Raw genomic sequence first — 25,912 nt, forward strand, 5'->3', positions numbered from 1 at the left:
GGCTTTGGTGCTCTTCCTTTCTGCACTCACAGTATTTGATTGCTCTTCCCTGAGTTAGCTGACTTCACGAATTTTATCTATGCCTCACCCCAGCCCACTCCACCTCCTGTTTGCCTACACCTATGATATACACCAACCCTCTTCTTGTTAAATGTTTGGTTTGCCCATGAGTTCCAAGTCTGCCTTACTAATTGTATGGCAGTAGGAAAGGGGAAAAGACTCCATAAGAGAGAAGAGAGAAGGAAGAAGGCTGTTTTAGAGAAATGTATTTCTAATGCCCCTTGGAAGTTGGCTAGAGAGAATAAAGTTGCCAACGTAAAAGTAGGAAGAGATAAAATCAGTCATACTTTTGCCACTTCAAGTTTCTCCTTTGCTTTTGAAGAAACTTCTGGTCTGTCACACCATGCCATTCTTTCCATATGTTCAGGAGTAGACAGATTTGTGAGTATGGGTACACTTACTGGGGCAGGTGGGACAGATGGACCAAATTCCTTCCTGATTTTGACTCCTACCACTAATAAGCTGCTGCAGTTGCAGCCCAAGTTGGGGACTGTTTCGTTGATCTGGGACATGTCCTGGAGAATTATCATGGTCCCAGTGGAGAACCAGAGTGGAGACTGGGACCAAAGCACTTAAAACCTAAAACAGACCAGTATCCTGAGATTAGATTGGATTGACTGAATGGAACTAACAGTAACTGCTGTAAAATCCCTAGCCATGATTAGATCAAGTGGGAGATCATTCCAAACACTATCCTCTTTTTAAAAATTGTTTATGAATCAATCTGAGCAAGTCTCAAGCATGCATTTATTTCCTCCTAATCCTTCTCATGCTCTGAGCAGAGGTCAGAATCATCAGAAGGAAAGATGATAGGGTGAACTTCTCTACATTTTACCATGTGTTAGCTTTCTTAATTCAGCTACTTAACTATATTTTGACAAATCATGACGCCTTTAAAAAGTGAATTGTTTGAGTATATAAATGAAACTAGTCAGTTGAGAACCTGGTTTCCAAATTCTGGCTAGGGGCTCTAGAGCAAAGATGAGAGATTTCCTATCAGTAATTTTAGAGCATATGGATATCATACTCCTAAATCCATTTTTAACCTGGGGCAAGCACCCCAGACACCATAAACTCAGTGAGTTGTCAGAGTGGTGGGATGAAAAACAGTTTAAGCTAGTAGGCAAAGTACTCTGTGGTGAGCAGTAAGTATCCTGAAGCCTTCAGGAAACGCAGCAAATAAACATTAAATACCCCCCTAATGAAGCCACTGGTCTGGTAGCTTAAAGGTAGTACCATGTGGTAGCCAAAATATATGCTACACTCCTAAACCCTGCTGATTTTATGCAGGTATCAGAAAGCAGGATAATGAGCAAGGTACATTTTGCATCATCATCAAGGGAACACTTAATCGACACCAGACTGTCACATTAGGAATGGAAGATCAAGAAGTTATTACTACTCAGGATATAAACAACTACTTCTGTTAAATTTCAGTCTGAATGAGATACTCGTCTCAAAAACCTAAATGGAAAGAACTTTGCTTCTTCAGGAATACAATGGAGAGTACAATCACTGAATTGAGGCTTGACTGGCTTTAGAAAGAGCATTTTTTTCCCTCGAACCTAGTGACGGACTTTGGGTCTAAGAAAAAAAAAAAAAGGATGAGGGCTACAAGAATGTATCAGCTGACCTAGGAGCAAAACTATAGCAATAGTTAAGGAGTCTTTTTAATGAACTGGTTTAAGTCAAGTAGAACAGTTTAAGAAGGGACTTTGAACTTGTAAGTTATCTAATTTGTTTCTAGTTTGTATCCCCTCACACACTCCACCCCCCAAATTCCATACTCTGCAGTAGTCTTGTATTTCATTGTTGACTATACTGTGTTAAAGAGAGATAGTAGGGAAGAAGTGTAGGAGATATAAAAAGGAAAGATCACAATCCCAAGACCACAGTTTTTGTAGGAAAAATCAACCCAAATGTTCTGGACCATGGCAATAGGAAGTTACTGAAGCAATGAAAATGTTCCATGGGGTCTTCTGTTTGGAGGATGCCCTGCACCTGTTTTATTCATTCCTGGTGATTTACTAATTTACTAATGCCTGGTGAGAAACAACATGGCTTAGTACAATAGTCCCATGCCTTTTTTAATCATACACTCTCGGGGCAGCTAGATGGGGAGTGGATAGAGCTCCAGCCTCGGAGTCAGGAGGACCTGAGTTCAAATCCGACCTCAGACACTTGAGACTTACTAGCTGTGTCCCTGGGCAAGTTACATAACCCCGATTGCCTCACCAAAAAACAAACAAACAAACAAACAAAAACAAAATCACACACTCTTATCAGAAAAAAAAAGAGCTCACACCTTCAATGTGTATAATTACTTGATTATAAGTTACTTACATGTATTACTCTAATTATCTATATTATGAATTTATAAAAAAACATTTAAAGATGAGAAAGAAATGAAAAAATAGTCTCATATCCAAGACATATAAGGAACTGATTCAAATGTTTAAGACTAATACGTATTCCTTAATAGATAAATGATCAAAATATATAAACCGTTTCCAAAGCAAGAAATTTAAGCTACATGATGGAAAATGCTATCCAGATTCAAAGAAAGAACTATGGAGTTTGAATGCAGACAGAAGCATACTTTTGTTATTTTTTTCTTCTGTTTTGTTTTGTTTCCTTTCTTGTGGTTCCTCCTATTGGTTCTAATTCTTCCTTACAACATCACTAATGGGAAAATACGTTTAATAGGAATGTATATGTATAGCCTATATCAGATTTTGAGCCATCTTGGCGAGGAAGGAAAGGAGGGAGGGGGATAAAAATTTAAAACTCAAAAGCTTATGGAAGTGATTGTTGATAAATCAAAATAAATTAACAAAAAATTTTTTAAAAAGAAATTTAAGCTATCAACAACTAGATAAAAAAATTCTCCAAATCACTAATAGTTAGAGAAATGCAAAAAAAGCAGATCTGAGAGTCCACCTCATGCCCATCTGATGGACAAAAGAAAACAAACAAGGAAAATGACAAATGTTAGAGGGGCTTTGGGGAAATGGACACACTAATGCATTGTTCTCGGAGCTGTGAATTTGTCCAGACATTATGGAAAGCAATTTGGAATTATGACCCCCAAATCACTAAACTAAACTATGACCCATCCATACCTTTACTTCTAGGCATATACCTCAAAGAGATCAAATAAAGAGGAAAAGGACCCATATTTACAGAAACATTTGTGGTGGCTCTTTTTTATAGAAGCAAAAAAAGTCTGGAAACTAATGCATTTTTGGAGAATGGCTAAATGGCATATGAATGGAACAGAATATTAGTGTGCTGTAAGAAATGGCAAAATGGACAGCTTCAGAGGAAAATAGGAAGACTGCTATGAACTGATAGAGTAAAGTGAGGAGAACTAGGAGAAAAATTTGTACAATAGTAACCTTAAAAAGAACTCTGATCAATGCAATGACAAACCATAATTCCAGAGGACCGAAGATATCAGGAAGATGATAGACTTAAAATTTACATTGAGATATACATTTTAGAATGTTTATTTGTTATGAAGGTTTTATTTTACTTTTTTGTGGTTCGATTGGGGAGAAGTGGAAAAAGAGAAAATAAATGCTTTTAATTGGCAAAAATTTTTTTTAATGAAATCATATTTGATCCTAGATTCAAAAGGGAACCACTGGAGTTTACCAAGTAAGGGAATGACATGGTCAGACTTGTGCTTTAGGAAAATCACTTTGGTAGCTATATGAAATATGCTTTGGAAAGGAGAAAGTCGAGGCAGAGAGACCAATTAGCAGGCCATTACAATAATCTAGGCATTGGACTAATTGAACAATGAGAGCCTGAAATAAGGTGGTGACTGTATAAAGCCAATGTGAGAGATATACAGGTACAAAAGGCAAGATTTAGAGACTAATTAAATACATAGTGAGGGAAAATAAAGAATTGAGAATGAAACTAAGGTTACAAACCTGGGAGATTGGAAGAATGGTAATGCCTTTGACAGAAATAGGGACATTTGGAAGAAGAGTGGATTTGGGGGGAAAGAAATGTAATAATATTTGTGATCTCTTCCAAAAATCTCTTCTATCCTATGATCTCTCTTTTTCTTCAGGCTAAACTCCTTGAGAAAACTGTTTACACTAACTTTCTTCTAGTTTTTTAATAAACTTTCCTCAATCTGGCTTCAACCTCATCATTTAACTGAAACTGCCTCTCAGTTTCCCAAGCTCACAAATTTAGTGTCCCACCTAACTCCTCAGTAACCCTAACCCTAATCCTAAAAATCCTCACTATCACTCACTCTATATATCCAATCATTCAACAAATCTTATCATTTATTTCTACCTTTATCTCTTTTATACATACATCCCCTTTTCTCCACTCACATACTCATCCACTGTCCTGATTCAGACTCTCACCTGGACTCTTAAAATAGCTTTTTCATTTTTTAAAGATTTAATTTAGTTATTTTCAATTAAAAAGCACTTATTTTTATCTTCCTCCCTTCTCTCCTCCATCCCCAACTGAACAAAAGGAAAACCCTTTTAACAAATATGCATGGTCAAACAAAACAAATTCCTACATTGGCTATGTTCAAAAACATATTTCATTCTGCATAATTCCAACACTTCTCTGAAAAAGAGAGGGTAGTTAGTGAAGCATACTTTATTATGGGTGCACTGGAATCGTCACCTTCCCTCTTCCCTTCAATGAGCCCCAGTAGCTCTCTATTACCTCCGGGATCAAATATAACTGACATTTAAAATTCTTCATAATTTGGCCCCTTCCTGCCTCTGCAGTTCTTACACTATTCTTTCTCACACTCTCTACAAGATTCACACTGGCTTACTTGCTCTTCCTTGAATATGCCACATTCCTCAAATTTGTTCCTTGAATGTTCTGCCCCCTCACCTCCAGGTCTTAGTTCCTTTGGCTTTAAGACAGCTCAAATCTTACCTTCTGCAAGACCTTCCCTGGTCCCTGCCCCCCACCCCCACCGCCTAGCTGCTAGAGCCTTCCCCCTGTCAGATTATTTTTCCAACTACTCTGCAATATATCTGATACATACCTAATCATTTCCATTTCTCCCATTAGAATGTAAGGTTTTTACAAGCAAGGAACTGGGTTTGCTTTTCTTTTTATCCCTGGTGCTTAGCAGAGGGGGAGGTAGAGCTCTTACTTATTGGTCATTGCCCCAAAAGATGATGATACATTGTAGAATTTAGATTTTTCCAAAGGTATCCACCCAGGTGCTATGGATTGCAGTTAATTTAGTCATCTGCTGTAAGACAAGGTAGGGAACTTGTTCACCAGAGGAAGTGGGCTGAACAAGGACATACTGGGGACTAAGGATAGGTGTGGTTGTGCTAGAGAGACTGGCTATCAAAGAGGGTGGTATGTGACCTATTTTCTCATCCTCTGATTGGTTGAGAGGAAACCCACTAGCCCATTCCATTTTTGGACAGTTCTAATTGTTAGAAAGTTTTTCCTTATATCAAGCCCAAATCTGCCTATTTCCAACCACTATTCTTGCTTTAGCCCTGTGGGGCCAGTCAGAACAAGTATAATCTCTTTTCCATAAAACAGTACATTAAATACTTGAAGACAATTATCCCTCCTAATCTTCTCTTCAATAAACATTTCCAGTTCCTTCAATTACTGGCATAGCATAAACTCAAGGCCCTTACCATTTTAGATACCCTCTTAGATGCCCTCCAGCTTATTAATGTAATTTCTAAAATACGGTACACTAAACTAAGTACATGCATGAGATGCGGTCTGACCTAGGCAGAGTATGGCGAAATTGACACCTCTGTTATCCTGGACACCATGCTTTCCTTTGCTAATGCAAGCAAAGCTTTTGTTAGCTAATTTGGCTGCCATATACCACTATTGACTCATATTGACCTAGCAATCCCCTAAAACCCCCAGATCTTTTTTAGAAAAACTGCCATCTAGTCACATATCCCTCTTCTTGTGCTTGCAGATTCTTTTAAATATGTAAGACTTTTACATTTATCCTCTTACATTTCATCTTGTTAAATTTAGCCCAATGTTCTAGCCTGCTGAGATATTTTTGAATCCTGAATGTCAACTAGTGGTAACTGTCTCTTCTAGCTTTGTATAATCTGCAAATTTAATAAGCATGCTACTTACCACTTCACCCAACTCCAATATAAACCTATCGTTTTCATTTTAATTGTACAGGACAATAAACCTCAACTATTATCCCAGTTGGTACAACCTTCAAATAATGCACATCTTCTTGGCTACATTTTAATTCTTCTCTCCTTGATGTTTCAACTTCTCTTAGCTGCTCATACCTTTTCCACATTCTCAAGTACTTTACTCACACTCTACCTTCACTGCTATGCCCTCCTTCATTTCACTGTGAGCTCCTTGAGGGCAAAGATCGTTTTTACCTTTCCTTGCATCCCCAGTGCTGACTCCTTCACTTCCCTGCTTCACATCCAATGTTTCCCTCTTTCTTCACCATCTAACTTTTATATCATTCTCTCATCTCTGAGTTACTCATCTCCTTCCAAGAATAACTGTACTGTTGATTCCATCCTTATGCCGTCTCCTCTGGCACTTTGCTCTGTTATCCCTTCTTCACTCTTATTCCACTAATTTCTTTCCCTGGTGTGTACACGTGCTTAGCTCTCACTCATAAAACCTTCACTCACTCTGTTCCTCCAAGTTACTGTCCTTTCTCATTCTTCCTATCACAATTTCTCAAAATAGTGGTCTTTATTCCACTACCTCTATTTCTTCACCACCCACTTAATTTAATCCTTTGCAACCTTACCACCATTCTACTGAAACTGTTTTCAAAGGCCCGTGGCAGCCTATTGCTTGCCAAATCATTGGTCTTTCCTGTCATTTTGAGTTTTTTGTGGTCGAGAACATTTCATTGTTTGTATCCCCCAAAGTGCCATTAACATGCTTACCGTGTGCTGATCATATATGTACTCCTGCATAGAGAAGTTAGATGAAACTTGCTTTGTTACAGCAATCATTGGTGAACTATGGACTGACTCAATACACAATACTAGTGTAATATTCAGAAATCTTCATTTTAATGGTTTGAAGGCTTTGCAGTTAAGAAATCATTGTGTCAACAAGGAAGCATCGTTTTCTATGCTCTTCGCCCATGGCTAAAATTTCACCCTCAATGTCCAATTTGCAGTAAGCATAGTCAAACTGGCTTACTTGCTGTTCCTTAGCATTCCATCCTCTGTGTCTTGTCTCCATGCCTGGAACGCATTCCTCTATATCCCAAGTATGTCTGGGTGCAAAAGCCACCATCCCTCCAATGCTAGTGCTTTCTGTCCTTCCCCCTTACCAAAAAAATGCTCTCCATATATATTTATATCTCAATACATAAAGTTACTTTCCCCTTTTCTCCCTCCCAGAGGACATAGACTTCTTGAAGTCAGGATGTTTTTTGTCTTACCTCCAACACCTGGCACATCTATATACTTAATAAACACTTACTGGAAAACTAAATTACAAAGAAAAAATTAAGCGGTTTGTAGTGCTAGCTTATTTAGACATCAAACAGTATTCATTTTTAGCTGATTGCAGTTAGATCTCAATTATCCATACTTCCAATTCCCCATGCACTTTGGCTGCTGTCCAGTTGACAAGCTACCCAGTCTTTGGTGGTTATGGCTCAGCTCAGCATCATTTGCAAGAAAACTTGTCACAGGGTGTCAGCTAGGGCACCAAAATAACTAATAATTTCCTGAGTCTCCTTAAAATTCTTTTGTTAACTAGTTGTTCTATCACTGTAAGTAATGAGACCAATGTAAGTATCACAGCTGCTAGAGGGCAGTGTTCCACTGACAGTTTTGTTGTTCCCTTCCACATAATCTACTTAAGGGTGACTTTTCAGCTTCCTGTGATCCTCTTTACCCCAAATCAGGGGGAAAATTAATCAGTACATTTTGACCAACTGTGCAATTATACCTATCCTGATATAGAAAACTGAGAATGAATTCTTTATCGGCCTTAACCACTTGTTGATCTTTTCCTACCATGGTAAACTTTTAATTTTTAAAATAAAACTTAAAAGGTGGGTCATCACATAAATGATAATCAGTACCCTATAGGAGCTAAAATTTAAAGGGCATTCATTATATGCTTTATGAAGAGTTAATATACTTCAACACAATCTGAAAACTAAGAACAAAGTGACAGTTAAAAAAAAAAAAGACAAAACTGCAAGTTCCAACAATAAAAATTGGGTAGAACAGTTTATTTTCCTATATCTCTTACAAGTATAATTTTAGAAGGGATTGGCAATTGACAAGTTTCATCATTAGTTCCCAACTCATGTGAAACAGAAGAGGTATTAGTCTGGTTCTTTTATACATGCTAGGTGTTCTACTGCATCATCAAAGATGCAAAACAAAATTTGAGGGCAAAGCACTGAAGGAATTAACTTTTTACTTCAAACTTCTAGCTAGGTGATAAATGACATTATATAAACATATTACATTAATGATTAATCATGACTTAACCAGAAAGCTACAAAATAAAAAGAATTTCCAGGGGAAAAAAGATCCAGAGGCTTAATACCTATTTAGGATGTCAAAATTTATGAAAGAAACATATGAGGTGTTTACACATCCTTAGGGTTATCTAATCTAGAGTGAGGTTTCAGTAGAAATTTTCAATTTGATCCTATTTACAAAGGTAGGAAAAGAAACCTTCTAATACAAACACAAAGGTCTTAATGACAAGTGGAATTTGGTTGGCAGTACATGCTGAGGTGTAAAATGGTCAGTGGTTCAAATTAGTGACTTTCCAAATATTAAAGATAATTAATGTATACTTTTAGCAAACGTTGGGGGAGATGGAGATATCTGATCTCACCAAATCCTGAGAAACATTAAGAGCTAAGCAAGGTGAATGGTGCCATTCTGAGACTTAAGGTTTACAAAACAAAGAAAAAGAGAGGGACAAAAGGGAAAAAAATTGAAGAGGGAGAAGATAAAAATATATGCATATGTTGCAGAATATAAGAATGCTAAATTCAGCAGTGCTCTTACTACAGGCTACTTACCCTTAGATTAGACAATACCTAAGTTAGCTACAGAAAAACCTATAATTTAAACAAAATCAAATAATATTAATTTTTAATTTAAAGTCATCATATAATACTCAGTAGTTTTATTACTTTAAGCACATATAGCAACTCTAATTGTTAAAAAAAAGGAGGTCCAAGTAGAAGCCCTTCTGAGTCTGCTTTAATAAAAAAGTAACTCATTTAAAAATCAACAGCACCATAGAATGAAGTGAACATGCTTTTTACAATGCCATTTTATACTAACTGGCTTAGGACATTCAGAGTATTAAGGTAAATTTCAGCCCAGACCCTTATTCTACAACAAGAATTCAGTTCTAATAAGTTATACTATGCTTATTTACCTCAAAACTACTAAGCATTCTGGGCAACACTTGCCTGAATCTATAATTTTTTTTAATGGCTAGTTATGTTTTCAACTAAATACTAATTTTTTTTTCCATAACTGGCTCACCAAATTTAGTTATTGGACAATTTTCTTCAATATTCTGCCAGTTTTTCTGTTATCCACATTTTCTAAAATGCAAACATTTTTGAATCCATAAACTCAAAACTGTAAAATTTAAAATGGCCTAACACACTATTTAGTAAAACCTTGCTTTTTATAAATGAACAGGGAGGTTTGGGTAAGAAAGGACTGACTAGAGCAGGGGGACAGCAACCAGCTCTGAGAGCACCACTAATGGAGATACACAATGAACATTAAATCATTAACAGGTCTTTCCTTATGGAAAATCCTGAGATCTGAAGCACTATGACTCTGTAGAAGGCAGGTTGGCTTTATGAGGAAAATTTTATCTTTATTAAAGACAACCACAATTATTTTAAATTGGGCACTTAAAACAGCCTTTCACAGATCCTCAACATGTTTTGAGGTAGATTAAGTATTAGCATCCTGTGTTAAAAAAATGAAACTTAGGCAGCACTTGAGTCATCTGCCATAGGCTAACAGCAACATTCTTCTCTTTCATGGTCAGGATTAGCACTGTGCTCTTAATCTTTCAGTGCAGTGTTTATTAGATCACTCCTCTCAGATGAATGGGGATTTCATTGCTGTAGCACTTAAGTCTTTCATGAACATATGAAACAAGAATTGACAAAAAACCATAAAATTCCATTTTGGGTTGTTTTTGTAATGTTGAAGTGACTCTTACAACTAATTTATAGGTGAGGACTTTACTTCAAATCTGTTATCCTTTTTCAAATATATCTTTTTTAACTTAATATCATTTTCTTCATTTTGTTTTTCTGTTTTTTTTGGAGGGGAGAAAGGTAACTGTAAAACTTTTCTTAAAATGGTAACTTGCTAAAAGTTTCTGTTAATGCCAATAGAGATGATTAAATCTACTTATGGCTACCTAATATTTTTGTGTGCAGGAATCCAATAATGGAAATTACCATGTGTTCAGGGCCTAAAATTAGCCTGGATCCCTTTCCCCCTCTGACCCTTCTTTCTCCATTTCCCATACACACACCAAAAAGGAATTTATAGACAGGAAAACATCACTAGTGGCATATTTCGGGCTAATATTGTCATAATGTATAATTGCATAAAACTGGGGAAAGTGTACAAAACTACAAATGGCAAATTAGTCACGACAAAGATTTTTAACTTCTTGGTAAGACTGCCTGCCTCAACTTGTTCTTGTTCATGAATGAGATAAGGAAACAGTGCTACAGGGGAAAAAAATTAAATGGATATCTGGATATCACTTCAAATCTAAAAAAAAAAAAAAAGAGGATGGTATTTATAAAAGCAGAATAACTAAGGCTTAAATATTTAACTGGGATACATTCATCCCTCTTTAAATGAGATGTTTTAATTGGAGCAAGGGTTAACTCATTTAGTTTCCTCTAATTTAATACTAAAAATATTTACCAAAATGTTACAGGTCCATACATATTGACTTATATCTTTGGGATGTCAGTCTTCAAGTATTTACTTGTTCAAAATTCCCTTTTATTTGTACATTTAGAATTGTCAAATATTAGTTACACAGGATCAGAATTTAATAGCCACTAAACAATAAGAAAATATCATCCTAGTGTGTCTTAAGTATAGAATTCAGCAAAACAATTATAAATTAAGTATATGCTTCTACTTCCAAATGTACAAAATGGCCTCAACTCCTGCTCTTAAACTATGTCAAATTAATAGCAGGAAATGGGGTTAAAGCCCTGAAGGCTTTTTATTCTAGAGCTTTCAGAAAGTTGAGTGTGAAAGTAAAAATATTCTCCACTTTAAAAAATCTTACAAAGTTACATGACTTGTAATTTCATAAGTCACAATGAAATGCTCTGCATAGGACAAAAGATATGCCTAAGCAACATATCGCATATGCACACAAGGCCACTGAATGTCATGGGCATTAGTAACAGATGAAAACATATAAGTCTATACCTAAATGAGTAAAGTATCCAGTTTGGTATTTTCTAAATCCAAGACTTTAAACTACTCTTACCCATACAAAGTTCTAACTGTAGAGTTTGAGGTGGGAACTCTTGTGCTTCTGGTTGGCACATGATCTGTTGTTTAAAAGTGTGAAATTAATACAGACATTTGCGAGAGGTTGTGCAAAACTATTATATTTACAAAAATGGCACAAAAGTGAATTTAACAGTCTATGCACATGCACACTTCATTCACATCTTCAAAAGAAAAGGTATTCTAACACTAAGAATCTGGAAAAAAAAACAACCCCAAAACAAACAAAACCCAGCTTCAATGGGCAGCTGTTAATAAGCACTAAATTCACAAAAGGTTACATCAGGATGGGCAAATATTGCCCAAGTAAAATTCTATTGTTAAAGCTGAAACAGGTTTAAGGCCATTCAAGTTTAAGAGCAAAGATAGAAATCATTCAGAATCCCACCTTGTGTGTGTGTGTGTGTGTGTGTGTGTGTGTGTGTGTGTGTGTGTGTGTTTCATTTTAAATACATGATCTAACAATCTGTGGTCTTAAACCCCTGTTTTACAAAACCAAACAGAAAAAAGCAACACAATAGATTATATTAAATAACACAAACATATAAAGCTGTAATTAAGAGGAATAAGGAAAGCCAAAACAGTGAAACTGTAAAACTTGCTCGTTACTTGCTGGAACCAGTCCTACACTAAGGAATAGGCAATATATACATTTATTTTCAAGTAGATTACTTTACATTGCTCTAACATGTGTCCTTTTCATCAGTGCATTGTTCAACTAGTCCAAAGTACTACAGTTTATTCTTAAAAGTTTACTCCCTTAACAATAGCAGCACACACTACCGCTACCTGCAAAGCTGTCAGTTTCAATGACTTAGTGTATGGAAGGAAAAAAAAAGCCAAGAAGTAACATGTTTGAGAGAAATAACAGGAATGAGGAGATTCATGCAGTTCAGCTCTTTTAATCAGCCAGCCAGTTTGCTAGCAACAAGGGACGGTTTCCGCTGTGGAAGATCCTGCGGAGTAGGAATGTGGTCACCGGTGACCTCTGTTTTGTCAGGAGCTGCTGCAGTAGGAAGCTGCTTGTTCTTCATCTTTGCTTTAGCCATGTTGTAATCCCCAGAGTCAAAATACTTTTGCTATAATAGAAACGGAAAAAAAAACTTTAGTAAAGAATTTATAACAAGCATATATGCAACTGCACTGGTCTAACAATGAGAAGAATAAACTGCCAAATGACAAAATGTAAGGATTTCAAGTATGATGATTAGCTAAAAACTGACACTATACTCCTGAACTGCAGGGAAAACTGAAAGGTAAATTTTTCTCAATAGGCTTACTCTTACTTTTGAGCCCAGTCTGTGGGTCTGTAGATAAACACATCCACCTATTAGATGATGATTGAACTGACTGTGCTTAAAATCCCACTAGAAGTTCTCAATCAATAAATCATTAGAAGCAATGTTCAATTGGCGAAACTTACTATCAACAGTACTCTTACCATCTCTTGTTTAGATGGTAAATATCTAGCAGGTAGCAATCTAAGGAGGAGGTACCCATCAGAGGATACACATTAGCATTTGGGGAAAAAGGGAGAAGGAAGATGATACGAAGGAAAGATGAAATTGATATTCTTAAAGTATTTTTAAAACCTAAAAAAAGCAGCTAAGAGACATAGTATATGAAGATTGTAATGTGTAATCTTTTTACTGGGAGCGGTGTTACCAAGGTTGTAGGCTGTGGACATAAATGGACAGTTATCAAGCTAAAGTTTGTCTGTACAGTAGCGATGGGAGGGCTGGGCTCACTGCCTAGATATTCATCCAAAAGCTGCGTTCCCATCTCATCTCTGCCTCAGAGAATCATTTCCTTTAGATGCAGCTCAAGCACCACCTTCTACAGGAAATCTTTTCTGATAATCCCAACTATTAGTGCCCTCCTTTCCTACCATGAATTTATTACGTATGTACTTAAATACATGTACATATTATCTCCCTCAATACAACCTGAGTGTAGATTTTTTTTTTGGTCTTTTTATCCCAAGTAGCTAGTACTCTGCCTGGCAGCAAGCAATTAATAAATTCTTGTTAATTAATGTAAAAGTTGCAGCAATTGAAAATGAACAGCTTGAGATAACAAGATGTCCTGTTCTGTAAATATTCAGAAGGCCCTTGAGACAATTTGCTGTCTTCTGGTCTGTAACATCACTAAACATGGCGTTTAACCCAAAGCAACTCCATAGAGTAATTTTATAGTACATAAGCTATGTGATCTTGTCTGTCTCTTAGAGTTCCTGGGATTGCAATGGACAAAGAAACTCTCTGCAAACAGCTTGTAAATAATTAAAGAAATGTGACTGATGGATTTGATTTTAAAGTCAACATGTAGCTTGTTTCTCTGACAAGATATCATTCTAATTTACTGGTATGTTTTAGTTCATCAAAAATGCAGAAAATTATTTCAAGATTCCATTAATAAAATCAGTTTTATTTTGGGGGGGGGGGAGGATTAGGGAGGGAAGTGATAGGTGACCTATTTCTCCCTGCTATATTTTTATATTTCTCTATATGCTATATTTCCCCTTCATCACTTTATTTAATTGTTAATGAACATATAGGAAATAGGCTCTACCTGTTGTCTGGCACTCTCTCTTGCTTGAATCAGGTAGTATAATTTTGGAAAAAGCAAACTTGATGACTAAAAGCATTTTTTTTTCCCCACTTCTACACTAACAAATCAACCATTAAACAACATTCAGTGCTAATAGCAAAAATCAAACAGTTGCTGGCTCACTGATGATGATTTTTATACAAAGGGCTAGGGAATAATCTTGTGGTTTCACTAGGGAGCTCCAGGTGAGGAATTTCTTCAGCATGTTTAGGCTGGCCTCTTCTCTGCAACTTTGAGAGTTTTTTAAAGCACTAAAAGGGTTAAGTGACTTGCCCAGGGTCATAGAGCCAGCATGTGTCAGAGACAGACTTGAAAGATTAAAATTAAATTTACAGAAAAAAGTTACGGACCTAACTAAAACAATAAAAACTCTCCAGAGCCCTAACCTTTTTTAGGGGCTAATCAGTTTAAAAGCTGAAAGAATTTAAAATAGGGATAATTTCAGGAAGGAAAATATAAGTTCAAATATTTCAAGATGAACCAGAACACAGTAAAGTAAAAACTCATGATACAATGGAAAGTATGCTGGCTCTGGAGTTCAAGGATCTGGGTTCTAATACTGAGTACCAAGGAGACCTAGGGCAAGTCACTTAAACTCAAGGCCACAGTAAAATGAGTAGATATACTCTGAGGCTCCTGCAAGTTCTAGATCTATGACAGAATATACTTTGCCAGATTTGGTTATATGAAAGGCCTAATCTATCACTTACACACAAAGTGTGTAATTAAGGGAATCAATGATAAGTGTTACTATTATTACCCAATGGTAGCACTAAGGGGGTTTTAGTTGTTATTAAACCAAAACTGAGGTAGCTCCTATTAATATACAGGAAATCTTATATTAACTAGGTCATCTAATATGCTATCTTCAACTACTCAAAACCAATGGAATAGAGCTCAATCATACTAATATAGATGTAACACACACAACAACACAAACGCATACATAAGAGCAGGAGCTTATTTTTCAAACTTAAAGGAAGTAAAGATTGACATCCAGTCGACAGTCATTTATTAAGAATTGACCATATGCCAAGTACTATGCTAGCACTGGGGATACAAAGAAAGACAAAACCACAGGAGCCCCTGCCTTTCATCCTAATGATGGAAATGACATTCAAATACCAATGAACATATTAGATACATACAGGGCAAGTGAAAGGTAATCTCAGAGAGATTGCACCGAGGGGATAAAGAGAGGGGAAGACACTAGAAAAGACCTCCGACAGACTAAGTCCTAAAGGAAGCCAGGTGAAGAGAAAGAATATTCCAGTCATTGGTTACAGGCAGTGAGAAGACAGGGAGGTGAGCAGTGATGTGTTGAAAGCCAGGTTGTGAGTTAGCTGGTGTACTTGGATTGCAGAGTGAATAGAAGAGAGTGTGTGTCATTCCTACCTCTTTAGTGAAATTACTTTGTATATACTGGAGTGGGTGAGACAGGGATAACACAACCACAAGCCTGTTGCAATAGTCCAGGCATAAAGTGACTCAGGCCTTTACCAGGGTGGGACCTGTGTGAGTAGAGAAAAGGGGACGTATAGAAGGGATGTCTGAAGTAGAAATAACAAGACTTGACAAAAGATTGGATAGTTGGGATGAATTATGAGGAGTCAAGGATGACATCAATACTGTGACAGCAGTACCCTTGACTGTAATATGAAAGTATGGAAAAGAGGAGGGTTTAGGAAGAAAGATAAATTCTTTTTCAGACATTTGGAGTTTGAGATGCTTGTTAAGACATCCAATTCAAAATGTCCAAAACATATTGATAGAAGATTGGAAGCCAGGATAGTCAAGGCTTCAAAGTCTAAAATATCCCCTGTAAGATGTAAAGAGTAATTTTAGATAATTCTTAGATCAACTCTACCATTAAGGGAAAAAGTCAGATAATTTAAAATGAAAAGAAGTTTAAAGTAAATAGCACCTCCTCAAATTGGAATAAAGCCCCAGAGCACAAATTAAATACATTCATATGAAAGATTACCAGTTTGTCTTAAAACAAAAAAAAAAAACCACACAGAAAACAGAAATCTCTCCTGCAACAAAATTTTTCCTTCCCTCAAAGAAAAAGAAATATAAAAGATTAGATTTTATTACTTTAATGTTCTGTCACTTAGCAATTACAAATAATCATGGTCAAACTAGACCACAGAATTTTATTTACAACCAGTCTTAAACCCACTGCCATTTCAAAAGACCACACTAAGCTCCTGACCTTCACATGATTTTATAAAAGTTCAATCTAACTCTTTTAAGATGCTACAGAAGGTTAGGAGATGGTCATTATAATTAACATGGGTGGCTAACAGTTGGGCCAGAGTGCAAAGTTAATTCAAAGTTACAAGTTGTTGTGTACCCCTAGATTGAGGATAGATGTGTACAACGGGAAAAGTAGCCAGAACACTTGGTTAAAAATGGTTTCAATGTATGTAAATTATATTCTCCATTTAGTGTATATACAAAGAATATGTAGTAGATTTGACATTACTCGTTTTCAATAAACCATTTTCCACTATACTTTTGGTTTTATAAGCTGAAAATTTTTGTTTGATGTTATTCTCAAAAAATGCATGTTCTTCACATGACAACCCACTTGATTCCCCTAACTTTATCCAATCATTAGCCAGACTAGGATATTTTCAAGCAAAGGTTCTTAAACTGGGATCTGTCAGCTTTTAAAAAATATATTGATAACTGCATCTTAATATAATTTATTCCCTTTGTAATCCTATTTTATGCATTTGAAAACATTTTATTGCTTTGTTTGACTATACATATTTGTATCAGGTTTTGTTTTTCTTTTCTTCTCAATGGGTGGAAGAGGTGAGAGGAAGAGAATTTGGAACATAAAGTAAAACTGAATTTTTAAAAATATATTCTTTGAAAAGGTCCACAGGCTTCAGCTGTGTGGTCCCTGGTTTGCCAAGGGGTCCATGAAACAAAAAAGGTTAATAACTCATATTTCTAAAGGAAAATAATTTGGTGGTTAACCAATAATGTTTTAAAGTAAAAACTATAATTGATGGTATTAGATAATAAGATATTACAAGACCTTAACAAATCTGTTAAACTCACTTTGCAAATAGTTACCCCTTGGTTTAGCAATGCCCTGTCTAGCAGAAATAAAGTTTTCCCTATTTATTCACCAGGCTATATTAAGAAAAGAGCTTATAGAATCATACATATAAAAAACTGCATAAAAATGGAGCTCTTAACATTGTGGAAAACTGGGTTTATGATAAGAATTCTCTGTAAATTTCAGTCACGAACACTCAATATATTCTGCATGTTCTATAAAACTCATTTTGAACCTTTAATCCTACAAAGAGAAAGACTATCCAAGAAAAACAGCCAGCCCTTTTTAATTGAGCTCTCAACCTAACAATGAACCAAACCTCAAAATAGCAAAAATGTCCCTAAGTAATTTGAATTACTTAAATAACTTTCAATTATTTTAACATATTTTAAAATAGTTACTTTAATGTACTTAAAAGATATAATTGCCATTTACGGCAATTATATCCAAATAAACAATTTCCCAAGTATTTGGAGAAATCAATTTACAGAATAATAAATTCTTAAAATATGCCAAAGTAAGGTAATGTTAACTTGCTTAAAATCACACTGGTCATTTCATGCCACAATTAACAAATTTGCATAGTATAAGGAAGTAAAACTTAAAAAGAGGAACTTACTCCTTTCTGCAGTCGCTTCCTCAAGAAATCTGAACCCCCAGGCTTTTGTCCCAGATGAGGATACCTTGCTTTTAATTTTGCTTCTTCTGCCTTCTCTGGACTAGTTACTTTATCTTCCATTTCCTGAAATTATTTAATATCAATTAGTTTTTTATTCAACCTATAGTTTTTGTTTAAAAAACAAAATACCCCCTTTTACAAATGTAATCTGGTTCTTGCATGTAGCGTCCAATGCCAAAGAACTCTCAGTATTTGGCTAATACCTTACTGAAAACCAAGTACAGGAGGAGCTCTAAAGACAGAACCTCTATTTAATGTATTTTTTAAAATGATCCAAGAGATGGCTCTATTATAGTTGTGGTGCATGTGTACCACCCTACACACTAGATAAAAATACCAAGATAGCTCAGCTCTTAAGTCTTTCCTGCTATTATTTTCCTGTCACGTAGAATACATTTATAGTTACCTACCTTTTATGGAACTCTTCAGCTCACATTTACCTATAATTAGATGTTCATTCTAATACATTTTTATGATTTTAAGATCCCAACTACAGTAAAACCTTTCAAAGCTGATGTTTACTAAAAATCATGTCTAATTTGAAACACAGCTACTCCCCAGAGTTTATTCAAAGTCATTTGTCTTTCTAAACCCCTTGAATTTGGACTTAATGAGATTGTATTGTACTGTGCATATTCTGCAGATAAATTAATATGCGTACAATAAATGCTCAATTTATTAACAAAGGAATCTAAAAGACAGCTTCATGGTCTCTTATTTTCTTAATATACAATATTATATATTTACACATGTAAGATCTTAGATGTTTTTAGGATTCCCCTCACTATATTAAGCTAAACAAACTATTCTGAACTTAAAATTGATCTACCTATACATAATTATGGAAAATGTCATTTTGTAAATTTTTTTTGGCTTGGCCCTGTGATTTCATCCCATAGAGAACTGGAACTCCCAGTAAGGAAACTACCTCCACTAATGCAAATCGGCAGTTGTTCTCAAACTTATAGTCTTAAGAGTTAGTTGACTGGGGGCACAAAGAGGTTAAGTGATTTCCCCATAGTCACACAGATAGTTTATGTCAAAAAGGGGCAGTACTTGAACCTAGGCTCTTCTAACTCTGAAACTAGATCTCTATCCACTATACAACATTGCCTCCCAGTTTTACAATAAATTGTAGAAAATTTCCTAATTGTTTCAGTTTTTTTTAACACTGTTCGCAAGATCCTAGCGAAAATCCTTCTGAGCTACGAAATAACGATCATCAGTACCCCAAATTGCAAAATGGCTTACACCACACATACTTATAGGAGACACCACAACATGCACTAATTACACAAGAGATACAGAAAAAGATGTAGTGAACATCATCAAGCCTTCTTTACAATTTTCAGGTCACCCTTGTAGCTACTGAGCAAGTACGAATGAGCACTAAGAATTTAATCAACAAGCAGGCACAGTTGTTTAGTGCTGATGATGCCAGACCTGAGACAAAAGAGTAAAAGACTGTTACAAACTATCAGATAGTAAGCAATTTATTACGCAAAACTCTGCCTGAGGCTACATTATACACCTACAGTGACCCTGAAGCTGGTTTCACAACACACTTTTGGATATCTAGTGAACACTTCTCCAAGTCTGTTTCCCACTACTCTTCACCAAGTCAAACTTTTATTAAGAACCTACGTGCCAGTCACTGTGCTAAGCACCTGTTCTTTTCAGTCTCGAGTCACCACGGTTTGGAAACACACAAAGAGGAAGTTAGCTTCAATAACAAAGCTGCAGTCCAACACCAATATAAATATGTTAACAGATTCTCTGTTATAAGAACCTGAAGTTAAATTGCTGTAAGTATTATGTAATCACTTTCCTTTCTCATTTTGACTATCATTCTAGGAGGAGCTAGAAAACACCTTCTGTTACACATGGAATGCACTAAAGTTTTATAAGACAGAAAATAGGATTAAAAGCTGCAAGAGACATTAGAGCTCATCTAGTCACAGTGCCAGCCTCACAGCAGGAAACAGGCTCAGAGCAGTCAAATGACTTGCCCAGTAAGGAATGAAATTTGGATTCTAACCAAGCTTTTCTGACTCTAAATCTAGAAAATAACAAATATACTGAATGCTTTGCATATGGACTGTGCTCTGTTAGTTTTATGCTGATATTTTACATACGTTCTTCATTAAGGTTATCAAGAACAGAGGCAACAACTACAGACAAAGCTACCCTAAATTCCTGCATTTGAGAGACTATTTGGGGGCAAAAGGAAAGACTGATATTTAGAAGACTTTAATTCTGTTCTTGCATATCTGAATTTTTTATTATGGGAACTGAGGAAAAATTACTCGAATTTCTTTGTAATTCCTTTTATTATAAGGAAAGACGAAGAAAGCAATGTTGATGCCAACCTGACAGTTCAGAAGGACCTAATCAGAAAAGGGTATGAAGTACATACAGTAGTATAAATTACTTTAATTAAAGTCTATGGAATAGGATTTTTATAGTTGAAAAGGAAAGATATGCTCTCCGTCATTCTCTGAATTGTTTTGGTAGAATACTAATTTGGGACAAGCAACTAATAAAAGAGTTTAATTAAATAATCTGAAGACAACTAGAAAGGAGCGTTGAATGACAACTGCCCTAAAACTATGCCAGTTATTTTTCTTGAGCTTTCAGGCAGGCCATCAGTTTTATCTGGGGTACTAATCAAAATAATAGGTGCAGTTGGAAAGTTTCCATAAATAACAGTAAATAATGATGACTCATTTATATTGCATTCTAAGCACTTTGCTCATAACAAGCAAAACTCTAAGTTTGGTACACTTTGTAACATTTTTAAAAAAGTTTCAGAAAGCTGACAGGATAATTCATCAGCAAGAATGATGGGTTTGGAGTAAAAAGACTTGGGTACAAATCTTAGATCTGTCAACTTAACTATGTCACCTTGGACAAATCAATTAATTTGCCTGGGTCTCATTTTCCTCATCTGTAAAATGAGGTAGTTGGACTAGATGGTCACTATGGTCTCTCCCAGCTCTATATCTACCTAAATTAAAACAAGATCCTTAAACCTAAGGATCTATTTACTTGCAGATTTAGTTACAGGCTTCAGTCAACTAAGCAAGGGTGAGGAAAACCAGATCTTCAAGAAGCAATGATTTGATATGCTGATTGGAAAAAATAGACCAGCAGTTCTCAAACTTTTTGGTTTTAGGAGCCCTTTACACTCTTAAAAATTGAGGACCCTTCCCCTAAGGAGTTTTTGTTTGTATGTTAAATCAGCTGTTTACCATGTTCAAAATTAAAACACCTTAGTTCTATTATGAAAATAGTTTTGACTTCTCTGTAAACAGTCTCAGAGAGCCCCAGGGGTCAATGAACCATATTGCTGGAATAGACCAAGTTCATTTAAAGCAATATTCTTGACTTAGTCTTATAACCTTGAAAAACATAACAGAAGAACTGGGCATGTTGCACAATTTTTGTATAAAATAGATACTTAATAAAGGTTTGTTGAAGTGAATTAAAATATAGATCACAGGATCATACACCTAGAGCTGGAAGGGCCCTCAGATGTCATCTGGTCAGAAGTGACTTGCCTGAGGTCACACAGGTAAGAGGTACCAAAGCTAGGACATGATCCTAGGTCTTCTGACTTCAGAACATGCAGTGTTCATTCCACTCTAACCCAATCTCCATAATCAAAGTATTTAGAGCTAGAAGCAGCTAGAATTTATATATTGTAACCCCTAATTTCACAGATGATGAAATTGAGACCCAAGCAGATAAATGAGTTGCCCAAAGTCACACAAGTAATAGATAAATAGTAGGGCCAGGATTCCAATCCAGGTTCTCTGACTCCAAATCAAGAGCATTCTCTTTCCACAGTACTGTTTACCGCTGACCACTTTGTGCAATAGGTTAGAGACTCTAGCTAGAAAAGTGCTTTCACATGTGAACAAGTACTGAATATGAATCAGAAAAGCTGGGTTCAAATCCTGATCCTGCTCTGCTACTCACTACCTCTCTGGCTAGAAGCATGTCACAACCTCTTTGACCTCAACTTCCCTCTCCAGTAAAATGAGGGTACTGGTTAAAATCAGAGGTCTTTAAACTATAGCACGGGCATCATCCACTACCAGGTTTTTCTAAGACCCACCAAGCTTTAAGAATGGTTTTCACATTTTTAGATACAATAAAACTTGGGGTCAGATTGGATGCTCTCCCCCTTACATCATACCATTAGTACTAAAAGCTGCCCACTATCATTGAATCTACTTGCATAATGGTCAATGATTCACTGACTGTAAAGTGAATAGAAAACAGTCATCCTATCCATTCTATACTGGGCTATCTGCAGACTGAGGTGTACATTTTCACAACACCTAACTCCAAGGAAAATTAATCTACAGTGAAAACCTCAGCTTCCTAAAACTGTTTCCTCAACCTATGCAAGAAGAGTTCATTAGCCTTTTGGAATGTAGCTAATTTACTAGCTTTAAATAGTACTTGCTGAATTGGACAAGAGAAGAGACAAAAGATTATTGAAACAGTAACTAGAGTCCAAAACTATCCCACAAACAAACAAAAAAATCCCAATGTCTTCAAGGATGTAATGTTCTTTTTTTAGCACCCTAACACATAATGATGAAATCATTATCCCTAATGGTAATTAACAATACTTATATCCATTGAGGGATAAGGTTATTTCAGTTTCTTCCCAAAATTCAACAAAATATAAGCAATATTTACTGTTTTGTCTACTTTTCATTTCTTTTAGACTTTCTACACTAAACCTACATGCTTAAATGCAACTATAAATGTCCTCACCCCTACTACATACTTTCTGGTCCTGAGAAGTAGCACTTTCCTGGGCAATTCCAACAGCAAAGCACTCAGAAAAATGTCATTACTTTTGTGTGTATGTGTGCACACGTGTGTGCGCAGACGCACACACGCAACTACACTGCCTCACTGTCAATGTCCCCTTACCTTAAGTTATTGTTCTTATTACAGGATTTAGAACTGCAAAGAGACTTTAGAGATAGTCCACGAATGCAGTCTATAGATGAGGAAACAGGACCAGTCCAGTGAAGAAAAAACATTTATCTGAATTTTTTATAAAAAATTAGGTCCCTTGGTAAATACTTGTTCATGTATAGACAACTGAAGAGAGGTAATTTTACTAATAAAAAAAGGAGAGATTTTCAGCTAGGTACTTAAGTTCTGGCTGACAGAGATCAATTAGTTACATAAACACTAACCAAATCTTTCAGGTCATTTCTAGGCAATCTTTCAAATAGAAGAATCAGCTAATTTGGCCATGGCAATAACAAAAGTGATGCTGCACATTTTTTTCTCCAGGAGAGTCAAGACAGCAAGATATTGATGCTTATCATGACACACATCCTGGGCTCATAAAAAAACACTTTATGTGAATACTCTATGAAGTATTAAAATTATACCACAAATTTATGCAAAAAAGTAAAAGTTGAAGTTTACTTTTCATTTGAATCCAAAATTAATCATAAAAAAAGGTCATTTGCTCCTTTTGGTTCCTAGGGCAGTGCCACAATTTTGGCTTTTATTAACATTATTTATTGTAAAAGTAGATTTTTAGTTTTTAGTTCATATTAAAAAATGGAAATATTTTTGTATTCAGGAAAATTCCAAAGTACAGTTTAACTAGTAATAAATATCATGTCTACTCACTTTTCCTCCCCCCATATTCTTGTAGCATTAATAACCAGACTAGGTCTGGAAAGGTTCAAATGTTGAAGTAGGCAAAAAATGTAAATTCTGATGTTATTCTATTCAGTTAACACTGAAATTAATCAACATCATTATATGATTAGGAAACTAGACAAAATAAACTATGACATCAAAGCAAGAAACTGTTTTATGATACTCAACAGCCGTGGATTGATTATCCTGTACTCTTTCCTGTACTGAAGCTTGGGATCTTCAAAACTCATGGTAATTTCCAGATCAAGTCAGGAAACAGAAAGCTTATCTAACTTAGCCCCTAGCAATACAGTATCACAGAGATATGAATGCTGATTTATGCACACTGAAGAACTAAATGATGGACAGGAGAAGCTGAAACTAACCTTATGTATGCTAAACATTGCATGCGAAAGATCTGGAGGAAAGCAAACTGCCAGAATTCTGGTTTAAATTAAATCGTTTAATTCAAAACTGCCAGAAATTTGGTTTAAATGCCCTCTGAAGTATGAAGTTCTCCATATATCTTTTTGTGCACAGAAGAGGAGAACAAATAGAAGATACTTTGTATTCCGAAAGTTCTCAAGCTTTAGAAATTCTGCCCTCTATCCAATGTAATCCGCACGCACAGAACTTGGCAGTTAAGGAATCTGGCAAGATGGAAACTTACAAGGCATGGTTGGTTAGAATCAGAAATCAAGCCTCAGGTGTCAATATGCGTTTCAATTAGCAAGGAAATGACCAAACCAAATGAGCTGGAAACACTTGGGAGCGGGGGGCAGACGGAGGGCTCGGAATCCCCTAGCGGGCAGGGAAGGCCATCAGGTCACACCCACCCTTCCGAGGACGGAGCGCCTCCCTCCGCGCTTCCTTCCCCACTTTTCTCAAAGTAGGCCACATCCACTTCCCCAAGAATCCCACAAAAGACCAGCCGGGTCGGACCGGGCCTCGAGGAGACGCACAATCCGCGAGCCGGCGATCCTGAAACAGGCAGCGAGCGGCGCCGGCCCGGCCGCCCGCCACGGAGGAGGAGCCTCCGCGAGCGGGAAGTGCCTCCAGCGGACGGGGCGGAAGCGCAGGCAGGCTCCGGGACCGGATCCAACAGGGCCCGGGGGGAAGAGGAGGAGTGGCCGGATCTGGCTTCTTCCCAGCGGGAATGAAAACGGCTCCGGTCTCTGTCCCCCCAGCCCCTACCCCCGCTCATCTCACTCCCGGAGAGCGGCCTCTCTGGCCGGGTGGAGACGCTGCCCCAACGAACCCCTGAGCGAGGCCGAGCGGGCGAGCTCCGTGCCTGCCTCCGGTCCGGGTGCCCGCCTCCCTCCGGCCTCTTCCTTACCTTCTGCTCCTCGGCCGAGGCCGCCTCGGGGATCTCCGCGGACATTGCGCCCCTTCAGTCGACTGGGAGGACACTGGGGGAAAGGAGACACAAAAGAGCAGGGAAGAGGAAGCCCCGATAGCCGCCAACAACGTGCCCCAGCAGCCACCGCCCGCGTCGCGCTCGAGCCCTCAACCTCCTGCTCCCGCCCTCCGGCCGCTCTCTCTGAGCGCCCACCGCGGTTGCCTCCAAAAATGGCCGCCGCCTTATGACGGCATAGCGTCTCGCCGTGTACGGCTAGTCGCAGGGGCCCTATTTCCTGACTCCTCGGCTCCACCCCTCTCCTTTGACCGTTTGGCCTATAAGTTTCCGCAACTCCTTCCCATACCCCGCCTTAAAAACGGTTCCTTTCTGCGGCATTTCTAGAGAACCACTGACTGTAAACATCATTTCCGAGTTCGGTTGCTTTCGGTGCTTTCTGGGAATTGTAGTTTTTGGTGTATCCTTTCCCTGCTTTTGGTCCATTCTCTTTCAGAATCTCAGAACGCTAAAGCCGGAAAGGTTCTTATTTAGAGACTGTAGTACAACCTTATTTTATATATGAGGAAACTGAGGCCCAGGGAAGGAAGAGGGGCCCTACCCAAGGTCACTCAGGTGGTAAATAGCAGAACCTGCGCTGAAACTAACATCTGACAGAGTAGGAAAAAGAACACTTGGGTCTAGAGCCTGGTGTCTGTATCATAGCGTCACATATCTAGAGATTTATGGGAAGGGAAATCCAACTCTCTCATTTTACAGATGAGGAAACTGAGGACCCAAAAAGGTAAAGCGCTTTGTCTAAAGTCACAGGGCTAATATGTGGCCAAGCCTGGATTCAATCCTAAATCCTTTAACTGCAAATCCAGAGCACATATCTGTGGAGCGATTTGGTCTTTGGG

At 37.1% G+C, this 25,912-nt stretch overlaps 1 protein-coding gene across 1 annotated transcript; it reads right to left on the reverse strand.

Moving 5' to 3' along the window:
• Positions 1-8,263: 8,263 nt before the first annotated feature.
• ARPP19 (cAMP regulated phosphoprotein 19) lies at positions 8,264-25,206 on the reverse strand. The gene is made up of 3 exons (XM_027840840.1): positions 24,996-25,206; positions 17,915-18,037; positions 8,264-12,688 (listed from the first exon to the last, which is right to left on the reverse strand). The coding sequence occupies exons 1-3, from the start codon at positions 25,038-25,040 to the stop codon at positions 12,515-12,517; spliced, it is 342 nt and encodes a 113-aa protein (XP_027696641.1). The 5' UTR covers positions 25,041-25,206; the 3' UTR covers positions 8,264-12,514.
• Between the last annotated feature and the right edge of the window lie 706 nt (positions 25,207-25,912).

This window comes from Vombatus ursinus, unplaced genomic scaffold (assembly GCF_900497805.2).
Source record: "Vombatus ursinus unplaced genomic scaffold, bare-nosed wombat genome assembly UNPS02014848.1, whole genome shotgun sequence".
NCBI classification, from domain to species: domain Eukaryota; kingdom Metazoa; phylum Chordata; class Mammalia; order Diprotodontia; family Vombatidae; genus Vombatus; species Vombatus ursinus.

Coding starts and splice junctions, on each gene's coding strand:
- ARPP19 (XM_027840840.1), bottom strand. CDS start 25,040: ATGTCCGCGGAGATCCCCGAGGCGGCCTCGGCCGAGGAGCAGAAG. Junction 18,038..24,995: donor CCTCGGCCGAGGAGCAGAAG/GTAAGGAAGAGG, acceptor AAATAATTTCAG/GAAATGGAAGATAAAGTAAC. Junction 12,689..17,914: donor GGAAGCGACTGCAGAAAGGA/GTAAGTTCCTCT, acceptor TTTCTATTATAG/CAAAAGTATTTTGACTCTGG.